At 39.8% G+C, this 20,798-nt stretch overlaps 1 protein-coding gene across 2 annotated transcripts in view; it reads right to left on the bottom strand.

Moving 5' to 3' along the window:
- The window catches only part of INPP5B (inositol polyphosphate-5-phosphatase B), a 406,727-nt gene that overhangs the window by 367,681 nt on the left and 18,248 nt on the right, over positions 1 to 20,798 (bottom strand). For both annotated transcript variants that reach the window (XM_053707160.1, XM_053707161.1), the window contains exon 2: positions 2,127 to 2,224. In XM_053707160.1, the coding sequence (XP_053563135.1) occupies positions 2,127 to 2,199 (73 nt within the window). In that variant the 5' untranslated portion in view covers positions 2,200 to 2,224. The remainder of the gene's footprint in view (positions 1 to 2,126; positions 2,225 to 20,798) is intronic.

Below are 20,798 nucleotides of genomic sequence, written 5' to 3'. Positions count from 1 at the left end.
GGGTTAGACAGGTTTAGGGGTTAATAAATTTAATATAGTAGCGGCAACACTGGGGACGGCAGATTAGGGGTTAATAAATGTAGATAGGTGTCGGCGATGTTAGGGACGGCAGATTAGGGGTTAATAAAATTTAAGTAGTGTTTGCGAGGCGGGAGTGCGGCGGTTTAGGGGTTAATATATTTATTACAGTGGCGGCGATGTCCGGTCAGCAGATTAGGGGTTAAAAATTTTATTTATTTTTTTTCCTTAAATTTTTTATTGAAGTTGAAATAAGTATTAACAAACAAGATTCACCTTTAGAACAATATTACATCAAAGAGAGTCTAAAATTTTTATTTAAGTGTTAACGATGTGGGGGGAGGGGGCCTCGGTTTAGGGGTTAATAGGTAGTTCATGGGTGTTAGTGTACTTGGTAGCACTTTAGTTAAGAGTTTTATGTTACGGTGTTAGCCCATAAAACTCTTAACTACTGTCTTTTAAATGCAGTAGGAGTCTGGACAGGAGAGGGTTTACCACTCACTTATTCCAGCAATTGTAATACCAGCGTTAGGAAAATCCCATTAAAAAGATAGGATACGCAATTGACGTAAGGGGATTTGCGGCATGCAAAAATCACGGAAAAATGTGAGCGGTACACCTGTACCTGCCAGACTCGTAATACCAGCGGGCGTTAAAAAGCAGAGTTGGGACCCCTCAATGCTGCTTTTAAGGCTAATGCAAGACTCGTAATCTAGGCGATAGACTCTAAGTCCATCTTGCAAATGATATCACAAATTTAGAGAAAAATATTTTTTGAAAATGACTTAGCTCCCAATTTAGTTATAAAAATTCAGGAGAACCGCACTGGCACCGCTACACCTCAGCCCTAAGCTAAGGTACCTACCTGTCCCTCTCTGGCATGGAGTGGAGCACAACGAATCAGCCCCTGAGTGAGGAAAGAGGTAACCGAAGCCAACAAACTCTCAATAAGGGAAAAAAAAGGGCGCCAAGCAACAGCGAGCGCTGCATCTAGAGGGAGAAGCTCCGCCACTCGTGATGTCACAGCCGACTCCGTAAATGGACCGCAAATGCCACATAAAAAGGCACAAAATAGCCCTCAAAATATAAAGACTGCACAAGCAAGCAGTCTAACCAGCTGAGCCACCAATAAAGTTAAAACACTCTATAAGCATCATAAACTCTCTCTCTTTTAAGGACTTTGAAGTCCTGTTACCATCACACAGTGCCCTGCATCCTGTCAAATTAATTCTGACTCTCAGGAATAACGTAGCCCCATATAAGGTGCAGCCTACTAGCTCTAGTGCCAGGGTCTTCTTATAACAAATAAAATGGCACTTACCTGCACCCTTGACTGTCTGACAGAAGGATAATTCACCTGGTATGAGAGGAAGCCACTCCTCACAGAGACCTGTGGATAGAAAAAGGAACAGAGTAAGCCTACTCTGGCATTCTGTATGAGGGCAGCAATCTTGTCAGGAAAACACAGTGAGGCCCACCCCACAAGTTTGTGACTGCTTAGAAGCTACCACAGCCCTACTGAAGGGACTAACGTGGAGTACAGCTAAACCCAGCTTGTCAGGGAAGATCAGAGCAAGCCTGCTCAGGCTTCCAAAATAAAAAAAAATCTTGATAGAAGAATTCTTAAGCAGATACCTAAACTTCACCTCCTCCTTGCATTGAAGGCAAAGAGAATGACTGGGGATTGTGGGAAGAGAAGCTTTGCTGTGGTGCTCTTTGCCTCCTCCTGCTGGCCAGGAGTGATATTCCCAACAGTAATTGATGATTCCGTGGACTCACTGTGTCTTAAGAAAGAAATAAAAGTAGGAGTAAATTAGAAAGTTGCTTAAAATTGCATGTTCTATCTGAATCATGAAAGAAAAAAATTTGGTTTCATATCCCTTTAAGTGGATTTAATTTTAATAAAAAATATGTAGTGCTATAATTCTCTAATTAGCTAGTCTGTTTCTCATTTTTTAAAGTTTTTTTTATTATTATTATAGGGTTTGAAAAAGCTGTAAGGTGAAATGAACATCGGATATAGTAAAGTCATACGACAATCATTGTCACATTTTAAAGTGAACTGCTCTGTTTATATGTATTGTTCCCATATTAGTTGTTTCATTTACCTTTCTCAATGGTGATGCCATTTACCAGTGGAATTATTTCATCCAGCGTTATATCCTCAGCACAAATAGCCATTCTCTTGTGTTTGTATAGGAACAACCTGAGCAAGTAAAGCAAATCACCACATTTTATTCACAGGAATATAATGCAAACTGCCTCCCCCCCATAATAAAACAATGAAGCAGACATTTTAGATGCATCTTACTCTAGACAGGATATGAGCAGTAGACAAGTGGTACTTGTGTGGTGATTTCAGTCACAATAAAAGTAGAAAATATTGACATTTTAGCCATTTAAGAAATTTAAGGTTTAAACATTGTTTGAAATACAGCTATAGAAATATCACTATAGTTTACCAGAAGGATAAAAAGGTTATTAGTCAAAAAAAGTACTAGTTCACTCACGGCTAGATTTAGAGTTGGGCGGTAGCCGTCAAAACCAGCGTTAGAGGCTCCTAACGCTGGTTTTTACCGCCCTCTGGTATTTGGAGCCAGTCATTAAAGGGTCTAACGCTCACTTTCCAGCCGCGACTTTTCCATACCGCAGATCCCCTTACGTCAATTGCGTATCCTATCTTTTCAAGGGGATCTTTCTAACGCCGGTATTTAGAGTCGTGGCTAAAGTGAGCGTTAGAAATCTAACGACAAAACTCAAGCCGCAGAAAAAAGTCAGTAGTTAAGAGCTTTCTGGGCTAACGCCGGTTCATAAAGTTCTTAACTACTGTGCTCTAAAGTACACTAACACCCATAAACTACCTATGTACCCCTAAACCGAGGTCCCCCCACATCGCCGCCACTATATTTTAAATTTTTAACCCCTAATCTGCCGCTCCGTACACCCCCGCCAACTACATTATCCCTATGTACCCCTAATCTGCTGCCCCTAACACCGCCGACCCCTATATTATATTTATTAACCCCTAATCTGCCCCCCACAACGTCGTCGCCAGCTACCTACAATTATTAACCCCTAATCTGCCGATCAGATCTCGCCGCTACTATAATAAAGTTATTAACCCCTAATCCGCCTCACTCCCGCCTCAATAACCCTATAATAAATAGTATTAACCCCTAATCTGCCCTCCCTAACATCGCCGACACCTAACTTCAAGTATTAACCCCTAATCTGCTGACCGGAGCTCACCGCTACTCTAATAAATGGATTAACCCCTAAAGCTAAGTCTAACCCTAACCCTAACACCCCCCTAAGTTAAATATAATTTAAATCTAACGAAATAAATTAACTCTTATTAAATAAATTATTCCTATTTAAAGCTAAATACTTACCTGTAAAATAAATCCTAATATAGCTACAATATAAATTATAATTATATTGTAGCTATTTTAGGATTAATATTTATTTTACAGGCAACTTTGTAATTATTTTAACCAGGTACAATAGCTATTAAATAGTTAAGAACTATTTAATAGCTACCTAGTTAAAATAATTACAAAATTACCTGTAAAATAAATCCTAACCTAAGTTACAATTAAACCTAACACTACACTATCAATAAATTAATTAAATAAAATACCTACAATTAAACCTAACACTACACTATCAATAAATTAATTAAATACAATTCCTACAAATAAATACAATTAAATAAACTAACTAAAGTACAAAAAATAAAAAAGAACTAAGTTACAAAAAATAAAAAAATATTTACAAACATTAGAAAAAAATTACAACAATTTTAAACTAATTACACCTACTCTAAGCCCCCTAATAAAATAACAAAGACCCCCAAAATAAAAAAATGCCCCACCCTATTCTAAATTACAAAAGTTCAAAGCTCTTTTACCTTACCAGCCCTTAAAAGGGCCCTTTGCGGGGCATGCCCCAAAGAAAACTGCTCTTTTGCCTGTAAAAAAAAACATACAATACCCCCCCAACATTACAACCCACCACCCACATACCCCTAATCTAACCCAAACCCCCCTTAAATAAACCTAACACTAAGCCCCTGAAGATCTTCCTACCTTGTCTTCACCATGCCAGGTATCACCGATCGTTCCAGGCTCCGAAATCTTCATCCAAGCCCAAGCGGGGGCTAGACATCCATCATCCGGCTGAAGTCTTCTATCAAGCGACGGCTGAAGAAGTCCAGAAGAGGCTCCAAAGTCTTTATCCTATCCGGGAAGAAGAGTAGATCCGGACCGGCAACCATCTTCTTCCAAGCGGCATCTTCAATCTTCATCCGATGAGGAACGGCTCCATCTTGAAGACCTCCAGCAAGGACCCATCTTCTTCTTCCGACGTCCAACCGTCGAATGAAGGTTCCTTTAAGGGACGTCATCCAAGATCGGAATTAAGGTAGGAAAATTCTGATTGGCTGATGGAATCAGCCAATCAGAATCAAGTTCAATCCGATTGGCTGATTGGATCAGCCAATCAGATTGAGCTCGCATTCTATTGGCTGATCGGAACAGCCAATAGAATGCGATCTCAATCTGACTGGCTGATTGGATCAGCCAATCGGATTGAACTTGAATCTGATTGGCAGATTCCATCAGCCAATCAGAATTTTCCTACCTTAATTCCGATTGGCTGATAGAATCCTATCAGCCAATCGGAATTCGAGGGACGCCATCTTGGATGACGTCATTTAAAGGAACCGTCATTCGGCGAGTAGGCGTCGGTCGAAGAGGATGGATCCGCGTCGGCTGGGAAGAAGATGGCTCCGCTCCGGAAGAAAGAAGATTGAAGATGCCGCTTAATAGAAGACTTCATCCCGATGATGGACTTCTTCAGTGCCCGCTTGGATCAAGACTTCAGCCCGATGATGGATTTCTTCAGCCGCCACTTGGATCCAAACTTCAGCCGGAGGATGGACGTCACTCTTCAGCCCCCCGCTTGGGCTTGGATGAAGATTTCGGAGGCTCTTCTGGACAGATCGGGACCCGGTGTGGTGAAGACAAGGTAGGGAGATCTTCAGGGGCTTAGTGTTAGGTTTATTTAAGGGGGGTTTGGGTTAGATTAGGGGTATGTGGGTGGGGGGTTGTAATGTTGGGGGGGGGGATGTATGTTTTGTTCTTTGGGGCGTGCCCCGCAAAGGGCCCTTTTCAGGGCTGGTAAGGTAAAAGAGCTTTGAACTTTTTTAATTTAGAATAGGGTATTTTTTTATTTTGGGGGGCTTTGTTATTTTATTAGGGGGCTTAGAGTAGGTGTAATTAGTTTAAAATTGTTGTAATTTTTTTCTAATGTTTGTAAATATTTTTTTATTTTTTGTAACTTAGTTCTTTTTTATTTTTTGTACTTTAGTTAGTTCATTTCATTGTATTTATTTGTAGGAATTGTATTTAATTTATTTATTGATAGTGTAGTGTTAGGTTTAATTGTAGATAATTGTAGTTAATTTATTTAATTAATTTAATGATAGTGTTGTGTTAGGTTTAATTGTAACTTAGGTTAGAATTTATTTTACAGGTAATTTTGTAATTATTTTAACTAGGTAGCTATTAAATAGTTATTAACTATTTAATAGCCATTGTACCTGGTTAAAATAATTACAAAGTTGCCTGTAAAATAAATATTAATCCTAAAATAGCTACATTATAATTATTATTTATATTGTAGCTATATTAGGATTTATTTTACAGGTAAGTATTTAGCTTTAAATAGGAATAATTTATTTAATAAGAGTTAATTAATTTCGTTAGATTTAAATTATATTTAACTTAGGGGGGTGTTAGTGTTAGGGTTAGACTTAGCTTTAGGGGTTAATCCATTTATTAGAGTAGCAGTGAGCTCCGTTCAGCAGATTAGGGGTTAATACTTGAAGTTAGGTGTCGGCGATGTTAGGGAGGGCAGATTAGGGGTTAATACTATTTATTATAGGGTTAGTGAGGCGGGAGTGAGGCGGATTAGGGGTTAATAACTTTATTATAGTAGCGCTCAGATCCGGTCGGCAGATTAGGGGTTAATAAGTGTAGTTAGGTGGAGGCGACGTTGTGGGGGGCAGATTAGGGGTTAATAAATATAATATAGGGGTCGGCGGTGTTAGGGCAGCAGATTAGGGGTACATAGGGATAATGTAGGTTGCGGCGGTATACGGAGCGGCAGATTAGGGATTAAAAATATTATGCAGGGGTCAGCGATAGCGGGGGCGGCAGATTAGGGGTTAATAAGTGTAAGGCTAGGGGTGTTTAGACTCGGGGTACATGTTAGGGTGTTAGGTGCAGACGTAGGAAGTGTTTCCCCATAGGAAACAATAGGGCTGCGTTAGGAGCTGAACGCGGCTTTTTTGCAGGTGTTTGTTTTTTTTTCAGCTCAAACAGCCCCATTGTTTTCTATGGGGGAATCGTGCACGAGCACGTTTTTGAAGCTGGCCGCGTCCGTAAGCACCGCTGGTATCGAGAGTTGCAGTGGCGTTAAATTATGCTCTACGCTCCCTTTTTGGAGCCTAACGCACTGAAAACCCAGCCATTCTGTGAACTCTAAATACCAGCGGTATTTAAAAGGTGCGGGGGAAAAAAAGCACGCGTAGCTAACGCACCCCTTTGGCCGCCAAACTCTAAATCTAGCCGTCAGTTTTTAAAGCCTAATTTCTTACTTATGTGTGTATATACTGTGTATATATATATATATATATATATATATATATATATAGTAGACGATTTCCAGTTCAGCCCACCAGTGGTCAACACGCCTGGGTGCAATGATATATTGTAAAAATAGAAAGCAAGAGAATGCACTCTCAGGACTTTTTGCAAAAGAAACCAATTTAATGGAACGTTTTCGGGGTTCACAACATGCTGATGAAGGGGTTGTGAACCCCGAAAACGTTCCATTAAATTGGTTTCTTTTGCAAAAAGTCCTGAGAGTGCATTCTCTTGCTTTCTATATATATATATATATATATATATATATATATATATATATATATATATATATATATATATATACTGTATATATGTATGTGTGTATATGTGAATGAATGTATGTGTTTGTGTGTGTGTATGTGTAGTATGTATGCATGTGTATGTATTTGTGTGTGTGTTTGTATGTGTGTGTGTGTGCGCTCGCGCATGTGTGTTTGTGTGTGTATTTATATGTATATGTGTATGTGTGTGTTTGTGTGTGTAAATATGTGTGTTGGTGTGTGTGTTTGTGTATGTATATTTGTGTGTGTATATGTGTTTGTGTGTATATGCACCTATATGTGTTTGTGTGTGCGTGTATGTATGTATATATTTGTGTGTTTGTATGTATATTTGTGTGTGTGTATATATGTATGTATATGTGTATGTATTTGTGTGTGTGTTTGCATGTATATGTGTTTGCCTGTGTGTGTATGTGTGTGTTTGTGTGTGTGTATGTACATGTGTAATTGTGTATTTTTGTTTGCGTAAGTATATGTTTGTGTTTATGTGTTGGTATATGTGTTTTTGTGTGTATGTGTAGATATATGTGTGTGTGTGTCTATGTATGTATATGTGTTTGTATAAGCATTTGTGTGTGTGTGAATATGTGTGTGTGTGTGTATATGCACGTATCTGTATATGTGTTTGTGTGAGTATATATGCGTGGAGATATTATATATAGCACACAGAGAAAGTCCAGCACTCACTTACAAGCTCTCAGCTAAGATTAAAAATGCAAGGTTAGTGTTGAGACCCCTGGGGACTAATGTCTCCAAAGTGAAAATCCATTTGGATTCCCTCTGTAGGAGCATATTAGCTCTGTTTCCACCCCGGATGGGTACGGGGATGTGGTCAATTATAATGTATCTCAAATCAGATACATTATGCTTGTATTTAAGAAAGTGCCTTGGTACAGGTTGGTCAGAGCTGCCATCTCTTAAAGCCATACGTATGGATGACCTGTGGTTGGCCATGCGTGTTCGTAAATCATCCTGGGTCTTTCCAATGTAGAATTTTCCACATGGACAGTGTAACATGTACACCACATGTGTGGTAGTGCATGTGACCCTATAGTTCATGGTATAGCATTTGTTTCTCAGGGGGTGAACAAAATATTTGCTCTGCGTCAGACCATTACATGTCACGTACCCACTGCATTTATAACACCCATTTCTGTCAGAGCCCAACCAAGTCCGGCTGGTATAGCTGGCTCTGTTGTCAATACGAAGGAGTTGATCACGGAGAGATCTTCCTTTTCTGTACGAATGTATGATTTACAAACACGCATGGCCAACCACAGGTCATCCATACGTATGGCTTTAAGAGATGGCAGCTCTGACCAACCTGTACCAAGGCACTTTCTTAAATACAAGCATAATGTATCTGATTTGAGATACATTATAATTGACCACATCCCCCGTACCCACCCGGGGTGGAAACAGAGCTAATATGCTCCTACAGAGGGAATCCAAATGGATTTTCACTTTGGAGACATTAGTCCCCAAGGGTCTCAACACTAACCTGGACTTACATTGTTTTTTGTGAAATCTGGTGGAATAAATTATATTGGAAGTCACATGATTGGTCAGTTAGTGTGCCCATGTTCAATTCTATAATAAATCTTAAAATGTGGGGTTTATGCTAGCGGGCCATATGCATCATTGATGATAGGATGTCTATGTGATCATTTCCCTAATATATATTTAGGCTTGCCATACAAGTAATATCTGCAGTATCAAGTAACATGTTGGTTAGCTATTTAGTGTGTCTTTTTCAAACATGCTCTTATTTTGTTTGATGTCTATTCTGCTTAAATATGCTGTATTATATACTGCCAACATGTTTATTCAACATATACCATAGTATGTTATGTTACCATGGTCCTGGGTTACTATGCTATATATGTCTAACTGATTCTTGCAACAGGCTTCCATGTATGATTTATCTATGCCGTTTGAGTAATGATGTATCATTGACAATTGCTTTATAAGTACTGATGTTTCATTTTGTAATTCCAATTGTATTTACAGCTTGCTGTCTATGTATATTCTTGTCCTGCATATAGTTATGCAGTCTGTTTTGCTTTTATTAGGACTAATTTCCGTTGGCCCAGAGGGGACTCCGTAGTACGGTTGGCACATGCGCAGTTGCGTCGCCTGTGTTGTGTGAGTCCCGGATGCGGCAGAGCGGCTCACCAGGGGACCTGTTTGGTAGCACATATAGGGGTGGTAAGTACACATTGTTATTATTAAGTCTGAGGACGGGCGTAAGCCCGAAAACGTTCACTATTTGATTTTTGATGTGATTAAAAATCAGTTTGAAACGCCAGCGTGTGCCTGCTTCTTGGAGGATTGTGTATAATACTTTGTGGGCACCCTGGGAGCTGCAACTTTAAGTGAGTGCTGGGTTCCTGTGGAATATTGTGTTTATCATTTAACCCATAGCACCCTACCTACTATTGTTTTCCTTGGATTCATTACGCTCTGTGAATTAACATCATGACACAATCCACACAGACTGCACATACTGAACATGCTGCACTGACTGAGAGTGCAGATGACATACTGGGAGGTAATATCTTCCAGTTTACTGAGGAGGATGCCAGCAAGATCAGGTTTGATGAAATTACTATAAAGGCTAAGGGAGAACAGCCTGAGCAATTGTATAACAACCTGTTAAAACTGAAAAAACGTAATATTGACTTCAAAATGCATGGGGGGTACCTGTCTGCCTACCACCGGAAGATGTTTATCCCAAAAGGGTTCAGAGTGAAGAATGTTCCCACTATAGGGAGAAACAATCCAGTATTCTGCACTAAATGGTGTGGAATACTTAACAAATGTTCCGTGGACCTCATATTGCTTGTGATTAATGAGGCTAGTGACATATTGAAAAAACTTGATGATGACATTAAATGCTTTGAAGCTGAACATATGGCATCTTTGTAACAGGATGACTGGCTTAGTAAAATGAAGAAGGAACTGGATGATTATGAGACAGACCTGATTGCCTTTAAAGAAAGAAAATGGGATTCCGTCATATCAGATTATAAGGAAAAACTGGTGTACAGATGGCTACTAGGTGTTGAAGAGAGAAGACCGATATACAGACACAGACGTACCAGAGTATATAAACCCAAAAATCTTGATACGGTGGATAGCACAGGTAAAAGCAGTGAAGGTGAACCAATGGTTACAGGACCCCGCACTGAGAATACCACTACTACATACGGCATGTCTACCCGCTCAAAAAACGAGCTTGGAAGAGGCCCCACACAAGACGAGGGGGGCAGGGGTACAAGAGGAAGACCCCCAAGGTACTGGAGGAGATGATGAACAACGACATCATCATCAACCTGAGCAGCCATGACATCACTAATGCTGAAAGAAGGGTGCTTACCCAAGGTTTGAAATTCATACCTACTAACCAGACAGACGATTTTTCACTGCAAGTGGATCTTTACAAATTTAAAAGACAACTAGCCTTGAAAGAACATTTTGGAGCCACTAACAACATGTGGGATGAATTAAGGAAAAAGAGCCAATTTGACCCCAAAAGTACAAATTCCAGTATACTCGCCTATACACGCCTGGTGGAACAAGAAACAGGTAACAGCATACACTCAAAGAAGAACATCCAGAGGAACAATCTCAGCAAGGAAGAACGCATTGCTTTAAAGGGCCTAAGGGACAATCATCAATTGGTTAGCCGTGAAGCGGATAAGGGGGGTGCTTTGGTGCTCCAAGACAATGCGAATTACAAAAAGGAGATCCTGTCACAATTGTCTGATGCCCTGACGTATCGTAAACTGGTGAGTGATCCTACTAAGGAATTTAAGCGTATAATTGATAACTATATTATACAAGCAATGGAGTCTAATTGTCTATCTAAAAGCATAAGTGAATTTATGATGGTGGAATTTCCCATCACTCCTGTCATTTACACGCTCCCGAAGGTTCACAAGGACATGGCACATCCACCTGGACGACCGATAGTGTCCTCCCGTGGTTCCATACTACAACCTATTGCTATTTATTTAGACACACTGTTCCAACCACTGGTGCATAATATGCCCTTCTTTATTCTGGATTCTATTGAAGTGGTTTAGCTGATTACCAACCTAGCTGACATTGAAGAAAATGACATCTTAGTGACACTAGATGTCGCAAGTTTATACACAGCAATTCCACACAATGAGGGCTTAATGGCAATCAGGAGAAAGTTATTGCAATACCCATATGTTGGGCCTCCTTTGGATGTTATTCTGGAATTGACTGAATTTTGTCTGAAATATACTTATTTCAAATTCGAAAATAGTTACTACCTCCAAACTGCCGGCAGTGTGATGGGGTCAAATGTGGCCCCATCGTATGCCAATCTATATATGGCGTGTTTTGAGGAGGAGGACACTGATGCATTCAAAGACCCCAGGATAATGTTATTCAAAAGATACATTGATGACCTCATCATAATATGGAGCTGTCACCAACATGACTTGGATGATTGGCTATTGAAACTAAATCTACAGAATCCAAACCTAAAATTCAAGATGACTTGTGATAAGTCAATAATTGATTTTCTGGACCTCAGATTAATCAAGAGGGACTGCAGATTGACCACCACACTGTTTAACAAGCCAACTGAGCGCAATTCACTGTTGGATGCCACGAGTTGCCATCACCCCCTGAAAAGGGCACTACCAAAATCACAGTTCAAACGGGTAGTAAGAAATAACAGTGATCCCAGTACCAAAGTGGTACAGCTAAATGAGATGTATTTGAAATTTCAAACCAGGGGGTATTCTACTGACATCCTACAAGGGCCACTGGCTGAATCACTTTCAGTGACACAGGAACAAGCATTGATGAAAAGAACCAGGAACATCCACAACAAGCAATTAATTGTCTCTACAGAATTCAGCCCTGATAAGATTGAAATTCCCAATATTCTGAAAAGAAACTGGGAGATTATCAGGTCTGATGGGTCATTACCATTTAGTGATTTTGATGGCCCTATGGTTGGGTACAGAAAATTAAGATCTCTCCGTGATCAACTCCTTCGTATTGACAACAGAGCCAGCTATACTTGGTTGGGCTCTGACAGAAACGGGTGTTATAAATGCAGTGGGTGCGTGACAAGTAATGGCCTGATGCAGAGTAAATATTTTGTTCACCCTCTGAGAAACAAACGCTATACCATCAACTATAGGGTCACATGCACTACCACACATGTGGTATACATGTTACACTGTCCATGTGGAAAATTCTACATTGGAAAGACCCAGGATGATTTACGAACACGCATGGCCAACCACAGGTCATCCATACGTATGGCTTTAAGAGATGGCAGCTCTGACCAACCTGTACCAAGGCACTTTCTTAAATACAAGCATAATGTATCTGATTTGAGATACATTATAATTGACCACATCCCCGTACCCACCCGGGGTGGAAACAGAGCTAATATGCTCCTACAGAGGGAATCCAAATGGATTTTCACTTTGGAGACATTAGTCCCCAAGGGTCTCAACACTAACCTGGACTTACATTGGCCTAGATTTGGAGTTTTGTCGGTAACGACCCGAAAAACTAACGCCGGCTTTTTTCTGGCCGCACCATAAAAATAACTCTGGTATCGAGAGTCCACATAAAGGCTGCGTTAGGCTCCAAAAAAGGAGCGTAGAGCATTTTTAACGCAGCTTCAACTCTCGATACCAGAGTTGCTTACGGACGCGGCCAGCCTCAAAAACGTGCTCGTGCACGATTCCCCCATAGGAAACAATGGGGCTGTTTGAGCTGAAAAAAAACCAAACACCTGCAAAAAAGCCGCGTTCAGCTCCTAACGCAGCCCCATTGTTTGCTATGCGGTAACCCTTCCTACGTCTGCACCTAACACTCTAACATGTACCCGAGTCTAAACACCCCTAACCTTACACTTATTAACCCCTATTCTGCCGCCCCCGCTATCGCTGACCCCTGCATATTATTATTAACCCCTAATCTGCCGCTCCGTAAACCGCCGCTACTTACATTATCCCTATGTACCCCTAATCTGCTGCCCCTAAAACCGCCGACCCCTATATTATATTTATTAACCCCTAATCTGCCCCCCACAACGTCGCCTCCACCTGCCTACACTTATTAACCCCTAATCTGCCGAGCGGACCTGAGCGCTACTATAATAAAGTTATTAACCCCTAACTCGCCTCACTAACCCTATCATAAATAGTATTAACCCCTAATCTGCCCTCCCTAACATCGCCGACACCTAACTTCAATTATTAACCCCTAATCTGCCGACCGAATCTCGCCGCTATTCTAATAAATGTATTAACCCCTAAAGCTAAGTCTAACCCTAATACTAACACCCCCCTAAGTTAAATATAATTTAAATCTAACGAAATTAATTAACTCTTATTAAATAAATTATTCCTATTTAAAGCTAAATACTTACCTGTAAAATAAATCCTAATATAGCTACAATATAAATTATAATTATATTAGAGCTATTTTAGGATTTATATTTATTTTACAGGTAACTTTGTATTTATTTTAACCAGGTACAATAGCTATTAAATAGTTAAGAACTATTTAATAGCTAAAATAGTTAAAATAATTACAAATTTACCTGTAAAAGAAATCCTAACCTAAGTTACAAATAAACCTAACACTAGACTATCAATAAATTAATTAAATAAACTACCTACAATTACCTACAATTAACCTAACACTACACTATCAATAAATTAATTAAATACAATTGCTACAAATAAATACAATTAAATAAACTAGCTAAAGTACAAAAAATAAAAAAGAACTAAGTTACAAAAAATAAAAAAATATTTACAAACATAAGAAAAATATTACAACAATTTTAAACTAATTACACCTACTCTAAGCCCCCTAATAAAATAACAAAGCCCCCCAAAATAAAAAAATGCCCTACCCTATTCTAAATTACTAAAGTTCAAAGCTCTTTTACCTTACCAGCCCTGAACAGGGCCCTTTGTGGGGCATGCCCCAAGAAATTCAGCTCTTTTGCCTGTAAAAAAAAACATACAATACCCCCCCCAACATTACAACCCACCACCCACATACCCCTAATCTAACCCAAACCCCCCTTAAATAAACCTAACACTAAGCCCCTGAAGATCATCCTACCTTGTCTTCACCATACCAGGTTCACCGATCGGTCCAGAAGAGCTCCTCCGATGTCCTGATCCAAGCCCAAGCGGGGGGCTGAAGAGGTCAATGATCCGGCTGAAGTCTTCATCCAAGCGGGCCAGAAGAGGTCTTCCATCCGATTGAAGTCTTCATCCAAGCGGCATCCATCCGGAGCGAAGCGGCAGCATCCTGAAGACCTCCACCGCGGAACATCCATCCTGGCCGATGACTGAACGACGAATGACGGTTCCTTTAAATGACGTCACCCAAGATGGCGTCCCTCGAATTCCGATTGGCTGATAGGATTCTATCAGCCAATCGGAATTAAGGTAGGAATATTCTGATTGGCTGATGGAATCAGCCAATCAGAATCAAGTTCAATCCGATTGGCTGATCCAATCAGCCAATCAGATTGAGCTCGCATTCTATTGGCTGTTCCGATCAGCCAATAGAAAGCGAGCTCAATCTGATTGGCTGATTGGATCAGCCAATCGGATTGAACTTGATTCTGATTGGCTGATTCCATCAGCCAATCAGAATATTCCTACCTTAATTCCGATTGGCTGATAGAATCCTATCAGCCAATCGGAATTCGAGGGACGCCATCTTGGATGACGTCCCTTAAAGGAACCGTCATTCTGCAGTTGGACGTCGCCGGAAGAAGATGGGTCCGCGGTGGAGGTCTTCAGGATGGAGCCGGTCGTCATCGGATGAAGATAGAAGATGCCGCTTGGATCAAGATGGTTGCCGGTCCGGATCGCCTCTTCTTCCCGGATAGGATGAAGACTTTGGAGCCTCTTCTGGACCTCTTCAGGCACCGGATGATGGATCGCCAACCCCCGCTTGGGTTGGATGAAGATTTTGGAGCCAGAACGGATCGGTGATACCTGGTGAGGTGAAGACAAGGTAGGATGATCTTCAGGGGCTTAGTGTTAGGTTTATTTAAGGGGGGTTTGGGTTAGATTAGGGGTATGTGGGTGGTGGGTTGTAATGTTGGGGGGCTTGGGTATTGTATGTTTTTTTTTACAGGCAAAAGAGCTGAACTTCTTGGGGCATGCCCCGCAAAGGGCCCTGTTCAGGGCTGGTAAGGTAAAAGAGCTTTGAACTTTAGTAATTTAGAATAGGGTAGGGCATTTTTTTATTTTGGGGGGCTTTGTTATTTTATTAGGGGGCTTAGAGTAGGTGTAATTAGTTTAAAATTGTTGTAATATTTTTCTTATGTTTGTAAATATTTTTTTATTTTTTGTAACTTAGTTCTTTTTTATTTTTTGTACTTTAGCTAGTTTATTTAATTGTATTTATTTGTAGCAATTGTATTTAATTAATTTATTGATAGTGTAGTGTTAGGTTAATTGTAGGTAGTTTATTTAATTAATTTATTGATAGTCTAGTGTTAGGTTTATTTGTAACTTAGGTTAGGATTTCTTTTACAGGTAAATTTGTAATTATTTTAACTATTTTAGCTATTAAATAGTTCTTAACTATTTAATAGCTATTGTACCTGGTTAAAATAAATACAAAGTTACCTGTAAAATAAATATAAATCCTAAAATAGCTCTAATATAATTATAATTTATATTGTAGCTATATTAGGATTTATTTTACAGGTAAGTATTTAGCTTTAAATAGGAATAATTTATATAATAAGAGTTAATTAATTTCATTAGATTTAAATTATATTTAATTTAGGGGGATGTTAGTGTTAGGGTTAGACTTAGCTTTAGGGGTTAATACATTTATTAGAATAGCGGTGAGCTCCAGTCGGCAGATTAGGGGTTAATAATTGAAGTTAGGTGTCGGCGATGTTAGGGAGGGCAGATTAGGGGTTAATACTATTTATGATAGGGTTAGTGAGGCGGATTAGGGGTTAATAACTTTATTATAGTATCGCTCAGGTCCGGTCGGCAGATTAGGGGTTAATAAGTGTAGGCAGGTGGAGGCGACGTTGAGGGGGGCAGATTAGGGGTTAATAAATATAATACAGGGGTCGGCGGTGTTAGGGGCAGCAGATTAGGGGTACATAAGGATAACGTAGGTGGCGGTCGGCAGATTAGGGGTTAAAAAAATTTTTTAGAGTGTCGGCGATGTGGGGGGACCTCGGTTTAGGGGTACATAGGTAGTTTATGGGTGTTAGTGTACTTTAGAGCACAGTAGTTAAGAGCTTTATAAACCGGCGTTAGCCCAGAAAGCTCTTAACTACTGACTTTTTTCCTGCGGCTGGAGTTTTGTCGTTAGATTTCTAACGCTCACTTCAGAAACGACTCTAAATACCGGAGTTAGAGAAATCCCATTGAAAAGATAGGATACGCAATTGACGTAAGGGGATCTGCGTTATGGAAAAGTCGCGGCTGAAAAGTGAGCGTTAGACCCTATTTTGAGTGACTCCAAATACCGGCGGTAGCCTAAAACCAGCGTTAGGAGCCTCTAACGCTGGTTTTCACGGCTAACGCCAAACTCTAAATCTAGGCCATTGTTTTTTGTGAAATCTGGTGGAATAAATTATATTGGTAGTCACATGATTGGTCAGTTAGTGTGCCCATGTTCAATTCTATAATAAATCTTAAAATGTGGGGTTTATGCTAGCAGGGCCATATGCATCATTGATGATAGGATGTTTATGTGATCATTTCCCTAATATATATTTAGGCTTGACATCCAAGTAATATCTGCAGTATCAATTAACATGTTGGTTAGCTATTTAGTGTGTCTTTTTCTAACATGCTCTTATTTTGTTTGATGTCTATTCCGCTTAAATATGCTGTATTATATACTGCCAACATGTTTATTCAACATATACCATGGTATGTTATGTTACCATGGTCCTGGGTTACTATGCTATATATGTCTAACTGATTCTTGCAACAGGCTTCCATGTATGATTTATCTATGCCGTTTGAGTAATGATGTATCATTGACAATTGCTTTATAAGTACTGATGTTTCATTTTGTAATTCCAATTGTATTTACAGCTTGCTGTCTATGTATATTCTTGCCCTGCGTATAGTTATGCAGTCTGTTTTGCTTTTATTAGGACTAATTTCCGTTGGCCCAGAGGGGACTCCGTAGTACGGTCGGCACATGCGCAGTTGCGTCGCCTGTGTTGTGTGAGACCCGAATGCGGCAGATCGGCTCACCAGGGGACATATAGGGGTGGTAAGTACACATTGTTATTATCAAGTCTGAGGACGGGCGTAAGCCCGAAAACGTTCACTATTTGATTCTTTGATGTGATTAAAAATCAGTTTGAAACGCCAGCGAGTGCCTGCTTCTTGGAGGATTGTGTATAATACTTTGTGGGCACCCTGGGAGCTGCAACGTTAAGTGAGTGCTGGGTTCCTGTGGAATATTGTGTATATATATATATATATATATATATATACACATACATACATACACACAGTCGTATGCAAAAGTTTAGGCACCCCTGACAATTTCCATGATTTTCATTTATAAATAATTGGGTGTTTGGATCAGCAATTTCATTTTGATCTATCAAATAACTGAAGGACACAGTAATATTTCAGTAGTGGAATGAGGTTTATTGGATTAACAGAAAATGTGCAATATGCATTCAAACGAAATTAGAAAGGTGCATAAATGTGGGCACCATTGTCATTTTGCTGATTTGAAAACCTGTAACTACTTAGCACTGATTAATTGGAACACAATTGGTTTGGTAAGCCCATTAAGCCTTGAACTTCATAGACAGGTGCATCCAATCCTGCCGCAACCACCTACGCAATATCGCCAAAATTCGTCCATTTCTGAGTGCTGAAACTACTAAACAGCTAATCCACTCCCTGGTAATTTCCCGACTTGACTACTGTAACAACTTACTAACCGGCCTCCCTCTCTCCCGCCTCTCTCCCCTCCAATCCATCCTAAATGCATCTGCCAGGCTAATCCACCTCTCTCGACGCTCTGTTTCTGCTGCGCCTCTCTATGAGTCCCTTCACTGGCTCCCCATTCACAACAGAGATAAATTCAAAATTCTCACCCTGACCTACAAAGCCCTCACCAATGCTGCCCCACCCTACCTGTCCTCACTCATCAACAAATATACTCCTGCCCGTCCCCTAAGATCCAACAATGACCTGCTTCTTGCGTCCTCTACCATCACCTCCTCTCATGCTAGATTACAGGACTTCTCCCGTGCGGCACCAACCCTCTGGAACGCACTTCCTCGAGCTGTCAGACTTGCCCCTAACCTCTCCTCCTTTAAACGTTCCCTAAAGACCTTTCTGTTCAGAGAAGCTTATCACCCGACTTATTAACAAACTAACTTCACTTAAAACTAACAGTTGCCCTCTATCTCCTCACTAATATCATTCTCACCTCTGCAGTCCCCACCTCCTGGTTCCCATCCTCCTACCCATCTAGATTGTAAGTTCCCACGGGAATAGGACCCTCAATTCCCCTTGTATTTGTCTGTAAAATTTTTGTCTTATCGTATTGTTTCTCCATTGTATTGTTATCCTTGTACCCATGGACAGCGCTGCGGAATCTGTCGGCGCTTTACAAATAAAGAATAATAATAATAATCCAATTATAAGAAAAGGTATTGAAGGTGGCCAATTGCAAGTTGTTGTTCTCTTTGACTCTCCTCTGAAGAGTGGAAACATGGGGGCCTCAAAACAACTCTCAAATGACCTGAAAACAAAGATTGTTCAACATTATGGTTTAGGGGAAGGCTACAAAAAGCTATTGCAGAGATTTAAGCTGTCAGTGTCCACTGTGAGGAACATAGTGAGGAAATGGAAGACCACAGGCACAGTTCTTGTTAAGGTCAAAAGTGGCAGGCCAAGTAAAATATCGGAGAGGCAAAGGATGGTGAGAACGGTCAAAAACAGCCCACAGACTACCTCCAAAGACCTACAACATCATTTTGCTACAGATGGTGTTACTGTGCATCGTTCAACAATTCAGCACACAAAGAGAAGCTGTAAGGGAGAGTGATGTGGAAGAAGCCTTTTCTGCACACACTCCACAAACGCACATTCGGACAAGCCAGCTTCATTTTGGAAGGTGCTGTGGACTGATGAAACAAAGATTGAGTTATTTGGTCATAACAAGGGGCGTTATGCATGGGGGGCAAAAGAACACAGCATTCCAAGACAAACACTTGCTACCCACAGTAAAAATTTGGTGGATGTTCCATCATGCTGTGGGGCCAGTGCCGGTACTGGGAATCTTGTTAAAGTTGAGGGTCGCATGGATTCCACGCAATATCAGCAGATACTTGAGAATAATGTTGAGGAATCAATCTCAAAGTTGAAGTTACGACGAGGCTGGATATTTCAACAAGACAACTACCCAAAATACTGCTCAAAATCTACTCTGGCATTTATACAGAGGAACAAGTACAATGTTCTGGAATGACAATCCCAGTCCCCAGACCTGAATATCATTGAAAATCTGTGGGGTGATTTGAAGCGGGCTGTCCATGCTTGGCAACCATCAAACCTAACTGAACTGGAGATGTTTTGCAAGGAGGAATGGTCCAAAATACCTTCATCCAGAATCCAAACACTCATTACAGGCTATAGGAAGCGTCTAGAGGCTGTTATTTCTGCTAACGGAGGCTCTACTAAATATTAATGCAATATTTCTGTTGGGGTGCCCAAATTTATGCACCTTTCTAATTTCGTTTTGATGCATATTGCACAATTTCTGTTAATCCAATAAACCTCATTTTACTACTGAAATATTACTGTGTCCTTCAGTTATTTGATAGATCAAAATGAAATTGCTGATCCAAACACCCAATTATTTGTAAATGAAAATCATAGAAATTGTCAGGGGTGCCTAAACTTTTGCATACAACTGTATATATACAGTATATATATATATATATATATATATATATATATATATATATATATATATATATATATATATATATATACGTATATACACAAAGACAAGGATTCTTTCTTCTTGCGTGTATATTTTAACAATGACAAGTTCTTGTGAGAGAACGTAAAACACATATATGTACACAGCCTTATTAAAAAGTAACAAAAATGTATTGGATATACCTTAAAACAGTTGTGGCTTTTAAGCAACATATTAATAATTAGTAACAAGTGTTTATACACTTAATTATAATTTTTGTTGCTATTCTCCAACTTGAGCTACAACATTGTATTAAATGTTTTTTCTTCTACTGTTTTATTACATATTTTTTTTATATATATATATTGTTTTTTGTGTATGTATATTTCTGTGAACATGGCCACAACTGTTCTAAATAGCCGCCCCTAATGAGTTAACAACTATGCAGAAATAATTGTCTGCTGCAGTAAATGAGAAAGGGGGTTTAGCACTTGCGGAGGTGATCACGGAGATCCTTCTAATACGTCAGAATCCTGGGGAGGCGTGTCCATTGCATAGTCATTTATACCTGTATGAGGACACTCCCAGGATATCTTTGAGAAAGCGCCTGTGGGCATGAAACACGTCAGATGACGTATCTCGTATTGTCTCTCCTTGACTTCATGTGAGTTACAACTGTTTTAAGGTATATCCAATACATTTTTGCTACTTTTTAATAAGGCTGTGTACATATATGTGTCTTACGTTCTCTCACAAGAACTTGTCATTGTGAAAATTTACACGCAAGAAGAAAGAATCCTTGTCTTTGTAT

The sequence above is a fragment of the Bombina bombina genome, chromosome 3, assembly GCF_027579735.1.
Source record: "Bombina bombina isolate aBomBom1 chromosome 3, aBomBom1.pri, whole genome shotgun sequence".
In the NCBI taxonomy this organism is placed as follows: Eukaryota; Metazoa; Chordata; class Amphibia; order Anura; family Bombinatoridae; genus Bombina; species Bombina bombina.
The sequence above is the reverse complement of the archived record's forward strand: the minus strand, read 5'-3'. Positions and strand labels throughout refer to the sequence as shown.